The 8580-nt window shown below is 40.6% G+C and overlaps 2 protein-coding genes across 2 annotated transcripts; both read right to left on the bottom strand.

The window, feature by feature from the left end:
* Positions 1–1052: 1052 nt before the first annotated feature.
* LOC122068233 (exportin-2-like) lies at positions 1053–4700 on the bottom strand. The gene is made up of 4 exons (XM_042632097.1): positions 4055–4700; positions 3641–3917; positions 3176–3473; positions 1053–1334 (listed from the first exon to the last, which is right to left on the bottom strand). Exons 1-4 carry the CDS (start codon positions 4698–4700, stop codon positions 1053–1055), a joined length of 1503 nt encoding a protein of 500 aa, XP_042488031.1.
* A 1702-nt stretch (positions 4701–6402) lies between these two features.
* LOC122068234 (translation initiation factor IF-2, chloroplastic-like) lies at positions 6403–8491 on the bottom strand. The gene is made up of 3 exons (XM_042632099.1): positions 8185–8491; positions 7689–7877; positions 6403–6907 (listed from the first exon to the last, which is right to left on the bottom strand). The coding sequence occupies exons 1-3, from the start codon at positions 8209–8211 to the stop codon at positions 6749–6751; spliced, it is 375 nt and encodes a 124-aa protein (XP_042488033.1). The 5' UTR covers positions 8212–8491; the 3' UTR covers positions 6403–6748.
* Between the last annotated feature and the right edge of the window lie 89 nt (positions 8492–8580).

Raw genomic sequence — 8580 nt, 5'->3', positions numbered from 1 at the left:
TATTATGAGGGAAAAAAAAAAAAAGAGAAGCAGAATTAAAGAAATATGTTTCTTACTTCACTTAGATTGATTATCATCTCAAGCTGTTCAAAAAAAATTCTGCATTTTTTTGTTGAAGATATTGACGGAAGAGAGGTCGGTACTTCAGTGGAGAGAGGGAACAAAGTTTATGCAGGGAGTTCACCAAAAATTCCTTTGGATTACCCATTTTTTCAATGGGATCATCCGCTTTCCTCTCAGTAATGTCAAGCAGGGTAAAAGGTGCAATATATTCCAATTTTTTCAGAAAATTCTATGATTTCTGGTTCCTCAGTAACCCTCTCTTGCTCTGGTCGTGAAATAAGGGTAATGCTGCTATCCAACAATTTTCCTCATAAGTCAAAAGCTTCATCATCCAAAATGTTAGGAGATTCGCATAGTAGCTTCCCCGAGCAATTGAGGTGAATTTTACTTCACTGGCATCTGTGATCAGCCTAAAATTAGGTATCTAGAGCTGGTCGAGGATGGGTAAAAATTCCTATGGTTCAAGTGAATTCTCTAGTCTTTTCAGCCCATGTTTGGCCATAAACAGAGAAATTAACACGAACAACAAACCTCAGAATTCTCACTTCCTGACGCTGCATCGATGGAATTAAAGACAAAATGTTGAATATTATGATATTTGAGATCCAGTATAAGAATGCAGAGACCGTAGCCTCCCCTGTCATCTATCGTAGACAGTAAGACAAGCACCTCAATTAATTTTTTTCAACCAATTGGCTTTAAGCAGTTCTTTGTGTTTCTTCTGAAAGCCGGCCTTAAGAAGCCACAAAGTGACTGGAGAACGCTGCCATGTTTCAGAAAAAAGGAGATGCTGGAAGAAGCCTCTTAATTCGTTTTCCAAGGGTGTTACACTCAAGAAACAAGTGCCCAGAATGTGGGCGGTTAACTAGAATAAGTAGAGTCAGACCTCAATTTTTTTCTCTCGAAACATAAATTTTGCTGTAAGAGCAAAGTCGTCCACTAAAGTATCAAATGGTGTGGAGAATTTGTAACACTCCCGGGCCAAACAATCAACTGACTGAAACAAATAAGTGATGAAGTTGGGATTCTTTGGCGGAAAGATCTCTCAAAATGGAACCCAATTCATAAGCGTCAATATCACAAGAGGCATCCGTAGGGGAAGAAACTTGGAGAGACCGCATTATACACTTCATGATATAAAGATTATCATCAGATTCTGGCAATTTAAGAGCATGGAAGAGAGACTCATGGAGCGACAATGGTTCATAAAACCGACTTAGCTCCTTGTTGTCCTCAAGCTTCTCTCCCATTTCTTTCTTCATCAGCAAAAGCTTTTCAAAACAATCAGCAACACAAGAACAAACAACAATTGATCCAGAATCCAGAAGAGGAATTGAGCTAGTCACAAGTCACAACTAGCTTTGGAAGCATATGTCGAAACACAACGAAACACCTTAAAGCACCTGCCCTTAGTATGGGGAAACTGTTAATATCCTTATACAATTCGGAAATGAACGGTCCAAAGTACTTATCGGTATAACCACCGAGTTGGGAAGTGAGGAAACCAAGCAAAAATAAGGCATACTCTCCGAACTTCCAATCTGCAACTAGGTTCTGAGGAAAGATGATGCCCAGAATGCGATCTATCTTATCCATGGTCATGCCAGTGACCGGCTTCTCAAAATTGAGAAGGGAAGCTCACAGGCATCCCTTCTCCGAGAGTCGACGTCACTCCCTTCCATATCCCGAAACCTGATGAATTCTATATAATTTCTCTCAGAAAAGATTATGTCCTCATCTCTCAGAATGATGTTGGGTATAATAATGAAATCAATGATTTTCTGTAACCTCTCAGCAAACCAAGCATTGTAGATACTGGTGCTAAGCATGGGAGTCTGTACATGATCGAGGAAGAGATTAGCCACCACCGCTTGTATGCTTTCTCCGACAGATGTGTCAACAGCTAGATTCAATAAATCAAGGATAAAACAAGGGCTGAGTGGCCGCTTCATCAATGGCTTGGTTACCTCTACCACGAACTGCAGAGTCTTAATAGAGGCTTAGACGAAGCGCATGACAGAGGTCGAACTTAGTTCTGGAAAATTCTATTTCAGTAAATGGTTTGGATTCTAAAAAGCCAATTTTTAAAGGAATATGAAGAGGAAGAGGGAGAGGGAGAGGCAGAGGCAGAGAGTTTTGATTTAGTGGGTACTTTTGAGTGGGCTTTTTCAATGACTGGTGTTTGGGAAGAAATTTTGAAATTCAAAATCCCCTCAAACAGTAAGACGGAGAGGGAGAGGGAGAGGTAGAGAGTTTTGATGGTGACAGGGACTACGTTCAGTGATAGTCAATGACAGGTGTGTTTGGGAAGGAAATTTTGAAATTCAAAGTCCCCCCATACAGCGAGAGACGGAGAGGGAGAGGGAGAGGGAGAGGGTAAAGACTTGTGAGGAATAACAAGAGAGAGAGAGAGAGAGAGAGAGAGAGAATAAAATGACAGGTGCTTGGGAAGGAAATTCAAAATTAAAAATCCCCCCAACCAGCGAGAGACAGAGAGTGAGAGGGTGGAGACCTGTGAGGAACAACAGAGAGAGAGAGAGAGAAAGAGAGAGAGAGAGAGAATATATGAAAAACACTTTTTTTTAATTAATTTAGTTTTTTTTAATTAGTTTCTCTGTTCCTCTGTTTTTCACTCAGTACTGCAACAAAATCCTCGTAACACTTTAAATGAGTATACTTTGTTTCTCACTTAGTACTGCAATAAAATCCTCTGAACAATTTAAATGAATATGTTCTATATTGTTATTTCCTTTTTTTGGCAATGTTTCTCGAGGGAGGGAGGAGCCAGCGGCCCCTAATTTTGAATCTCTTAACTATTTGGAGAAAGCGGTGGGTGCTCTTTAATAAGGGAGTGAACGAAGGAAAAGGGAGCATCTTTCTATGTGTTTGTACGGAAGAAAAGGATCATCTTATTAAGAAAAAAAAGAGAGAGGGAAGGGGTGAGTGCTTAAGTGAGGATGTTCCATTTGGTCATTGGCATCTGTGATCAGCCTAAAATTAGGTATCTAGAGCTGGTCGAGGATGGGTAAAAATTCCTATGGTTCAAGTGAATTCTCTAGTCTTTTCAGCCCATGTTTGGCCATAAACAGAGAAATTAAGACGAACAACAAACCTCAGAATTCTCACTTACTGACGCTGCATCGATGGAATTAAAGACAAAATGTTGAATATTATGATATTTGAGATCCAGTATAAGAATGCAGAGACCGTAGCCTCCCCTGTCATCTATCGTAGAGAGTAAGACGAGCATCTCAATTAATTTTTTCAACCAATTGGCTTTAAGCAGTTCTTTGCGTTTCTTCCGAAAGTCGGCCTTAAGAAGCCACAAAGCGACTGGAGAACGCTGCCATGTTTCAGAAAAAAGGAGATGCTGGAAGAAGCCTCTTAATTCGTTTTCCAAGGGTCTTACACTTAACAAACAAGTGCCCAGAATGTGAGTGGTTAACTGGAATAGGTAGGGCCAAACCTCAATTTTTTTTCTCGAAACATAAATTTTGCTTTAAGAGCAAAGTCATCCACCAAAGTATCAAATGGTGTGGAGAATTTGTAACACTCCCAGGACAAACAATCAACTCACTGAAACAAATAAGTGATGAAGTTGGGATTCTTTGGCTCATTGGAAAGATCTCTCAAAATGGAACCCAATTCATAAGCATCAATATCACAGGACGCATTCGTAGGGGAAGAAACTTGGAGAGACCGCATTATACACTTCATGATATAAAGATTATCATCAGATTCTGGCAATTTAAGAGCATGGAAGAGAGACTCATGGAGCGACAATGGTTCATAAAACCGACTTTGCTCCTTGTCGTCCAAAGCTTCTCTCCCACTTCTTTCTTCATCAGCAAAAGCTTTTCAAAACAATCAGCAACACAAGAACGAACAACAATTGATTCAGAATCCAGAAAACGTAACAGAAGAGGAACTGAGCTAGTCACAACTAGCTTTGGAAGCTTATGTCGAAACACAACGAAACACCTTAAAGCACCTGCCCTTAGTATGGGGAAACTGTTAATATCCTCATACAATTCGGAAATGAATGGTCCAAAGTACTTATCGATATAACCACCGAGTTGGGAAGTGAGAAAACCAAGCAAAAATAAGGCATACTCTCTGAACTTCCAATCTGCAACTAGGTTCTGAGGAAAGATGATGCCCAGAATGCGATCCATCTTATCCATGATCATGCCAGTGACCGGTTTCTCAAAATTGAGAATAGCCCCTTTGAGAAGCCCACAGGCATCCCTTCTCCGAGAGTCGACTTCACTTCCTTCCATATCCCAGAACCTGATATATAATCTCTCAAAAAAGATTATGTCCTCATCTCTCAGAATAATGTTGGGTATAATAATGAAATCAATGATTTTCTGTAACCTCTCAGCAAACCAAGTATTATAGATATTGGTGCTAAGCGTGGGAGTCTGTACATGATCGAGGAAGAGATTAGTCGCCGCCGCTTGTATGCTTTCTCCGACTGATGTGTCAACAGCTAGATTCAATACATCAAGGATGAAACTGTGATGAGTGGCCGCTTCATCAATGACGTCGTTACCTCTGCCACGAACTGCAGAGTCTTGACAGAGGCTTAGACGAATTGCATGACAGAGGTCGGACTTTGTTCTTGAAGATTCCATTTCAATGAATGGTTTGGATTCTAAAAAGCTAATTTTTAAAGGAATATGAAGATGGAGTGGGAGAGGGAGAGGGAGAGGCAGAGAGTTTTGGTTTAGTGAGTACTTTTGAGCGGGCTTTTTCAATGACAGGTGTTTGGTAGGGAATTTCGACATTCAAAATCCCCTCAAACAGCGAAAGACGGAGAGGGAGAGGGTGAAGACTTGTGAGGAATAACAAGAGAGAGAATAAAATGACAGGTGTTTGGGATGGAAATTCAAAATTCAAAATCCCCCCAAACAGCGAGAGACGGAGAGTGAGAGGGTAAAGACCTGTGAGGAATAACAGAGAGAGAGAGGTGATATAGACTTATATGCAGGGGTGGGTTGAAAGGTGACACAGACTTACCCGGTTTTTGGTCAATTATGGACCAGCAACAGCCCCCGATGTATGATAAGCATCATGCCCTCACCTTATTCTCATGGTTAATGATCTGAATTGTCTTTGGCTTCTGTAAATGTGTTCCTCAATTACAAGATAAGGACTGACTATTTTTGTGCATCTCATGCTTTCTTTTAATGAAGAACATTTTAAGGTTCGGGAGAAGATTTACAAGCTATGATATTCTTTATCTGGATCTAATTTTACCAAAAATTATGTAGCTCAACTAGTAGTGCTTAATAACCACATCAATCATGGAGATTTCCTACATAAAAGGATAAAAAGCTCGCAAAAATTGGTTGGAGGAGTACTCTGCTCCGCTGTAGGTGATTGGCAATGCCGCAACGGCAAGAACGGTTACAATTTGGGAAGACCCATGGGTACCTTTGTTGGAGAGTAATACAGTCTCAAAAACCAGCAACCACTGTCAAGGGAGAAACCCTTGCATCAAGGTATCAAGGTGTTCAGATGGTGTGAAGAGGGTATCAGGAACAAACAGTATATGGGTACAACCGACCCTACACAATAAACGCAGGGGGAGACATTTATGACCCTTGATGGTAGTACTTTCCCGCACTGTTTCCTAGCAAAATTTGAACAGGTATTAAATTCCATGAAGTTGATGATGTCATTCTTAAATCCCATTAAGTACTGAAGAATGCTAAGATAAGCTTTGCTGGCCCCTTAATCCGAGAGGAGCATTTTTTGTTTTCAATCAAATCAGCATACAGGCTTGGAGAATCACTTGTGTCACAATCTGCTAAGAGGACTACTCATGTCCCAAAGCTGGCTTGGAAGATCTGGTGAAGCTAAAAAATATGCCTAAATAACAGAGAAACGTTGTAACTTCTTCACTTAACAATATCCTAGATGGCTAGTCCACGATGCTGAACAACCGAGATTGATTTTGTTACCTGAAAACAGAGAAAAATTGTAGCTCGACTTTTACCCAAGTTGTGGACAGATAGTTGAAACTGTGGAACATGCTTTATTGGAATACCCTCATGCACAATAAGCTTGGTGCTTTATTGGAATACCCTCATGCACAACAAGCTTGGTTTACCTCATGTGTCACTATGAGATCAACATAAAATCTAGACCGTCAATATTATGAGCGGGTGAGAAAATGAGGAAGAATGTCTGGCCAAACAAAGCGAAAAGCAGCAGTTCCTCCATGCAAGATATGAATCTCTATGGTTAATAGAAATGTGAAAGAGCTGTTGTCATAGACTGTTTTCTTTTTCCCTCATTTTGATAAACAAAAGAATGATGAAAGACAATATGGAAAAGAATGGACAATTGCTATTTCCATTGTGTTTGGAGCTGCTACAGATGTATTTTGACATTGAATCATTACAGAAATTGTGAATAAATATCCCTTCTTTACAACAGAAGACCGTCTTTTGAAATATAACAATATATACAGCATAGCGTACAGGGATGACTCATCAGCAGGGGTCAGATCCCGAGAATCAGGTATCTCAGTGCACCAGCACAAGAATCTCTGCATACCAGGTAAGCTTTGCAGATCCTAGCAGCGAGGTAGCACCCATACTTAAGTAAAACATATTTGGATGCAACTAAGAAGAGCACATTACATGATTGAGGCACCGGTAGTTTTCCTGGTTCATCAATCAACTCCTGCTCCAGCCAATGCAGCTGCCATTGAGACGGATGCCTCCTCAAGAGTTCTCTTCTTCTGCACTGTTTTGAAGGCCTCAATTAAATCTCCAACTTCCCAATCGGTAAAATCTTCCACACCAATACCACACTCTAGTCCCACATTAACCTGGCCAATTGAGAAGGGATCAACATACCTCATTAGGATAGCAAAGAGACAGAAATACTCAACAAGCCCCTCATTAATTGGCTAACCAATTAAACCGATTGATCAACAAATATGTCATCTCCATTACTTATTTGATTTGGTCATGTGCAACAAGGACAATAACTGAACCAGTTGGGAGGAAGGTAGAACTTTTGAGGGGGAAGGCAGAAGAGGACATGACCTAAGGTTGAGAAAAGATTTGTGACTCATGGTAGAAGACATGGGGTGGAGGCATCCATAGAGCCAGATAGACCAACTAGGTTTAGGTCAAGGGCAAGGCATCTTGAGGGGTTTCTTTTTTCCCCCTCTTTATTTTTTATGAGTAATGGGGAAGTTTACTCTTTCAGGAAAAAGAATAAGGATTTAAAGAAATCAATGCCAAAGATCTGGCCCAGAGCATAGTTCATGCCTAGATATACCTTGGCAATTGTAACATCAGGCACCACCATAATTATACCCATTTTCTAAATAACAGACAAAAATACACCCATTTTGTAGCTATCCTAAGCAATACAACCTTCCACCTGTAAGCATGCCACTCCAACTCCTAATCTATATTTTTTTATTGACTCCACGGTGGACCTTTTATGCATCTAACCACCAAATACAAGCCCACCTTTCTCTCTATTAACATATTTCTTCAAAGGTAAAAACTGATGACAACTATTGTTGTACTAATTAACCACAATCTCTCATTGATATCTCAAGAGAGAATTCCCTGCAAAATTAGCTTGGCATGTACCTCTTTCACCATTTCCTTCACCCTCTTCAGAGAATCAATAATTCCAACATGGACTGTTGTCCCATTCCGAAGAATCCAAACACCACAGCCTTTCACTACGTTTCCTTCTGTCACCATGCATCCAGCCACACGGCCACTACCACTGCTGATAGTCGCACGGATTTCTGCTGCACCAATTGGTTCTTGTTCCTATCAAAATACAAGAGGAATATCTCACTATAAATCTTCCTTAGCAATATGTGGCACAAGCAGCGATTGGGCAAACAATTAAATGGATAGAACTAAGAAAATCCCCAATGTCAAATTTAAGATGACGAATAAAAGACAATTATTGGAGGGAGGGGATAAACTTCGATCTCCAAATTTTAACAGAGGAAGTGGAAATTGATTAATCCACAGGATAACAGGTGACGACCACATGCTTCTATGCCAGATAAGCACAGAATCCCTAGCCTGTGGTTACCCTTTAAATAACAATTGAAAATCTTCATCTCACCTCAACAGGTTCAAGGAGTCCCTCCATTGCATTCCGCACATCATCAATGAGCTCATAGATAACTCTGTAGAGCCGAATCTCAACACCTTTGTTGTCTGCATAACTCTTAACTGAACCTGCTGCTTTTACATTGAATCCCAATATAATGGCCCCGCTAGCAACAGCAAGATCAACATCACTGGTGCTTTCATCCCCTGTTGCTTGCAGTAGAAACTTCAAAGTGACATTATCCTGTGGAAGAACTTGAAGGGCTTGTCTGATGGCTTCAGTGGATCCCTAATAAGAAAGAAGGGGGGTTTCAAGTCCGTTATGGTGGAAAAGATACAAACCATGCAGATGAGGGAAGTGCACACATGGGCACAAACAGAGAAGCATTGCTGCTTGGGGGGGGGGGGG

Source organism: Macadamia integrifolia, unplaced genomic scaffold, assembly GCF_013358625.1.
Source record: "Macadamia integrifolia cultivar HAES 741 unplaced genomic scaffold, SCU_Mint_v3 scaffold3606, whole genome shotgun sequence".
NCBI lineage: Eukaryota > Viridiplantae > Streptophyta > Magnoliopsida > Proteales > Proteaceae > Macadamia > Macadamia integrifolia.
This window is presented reverse-complemented; position numbering and strand designations above follow the sequence as displayed.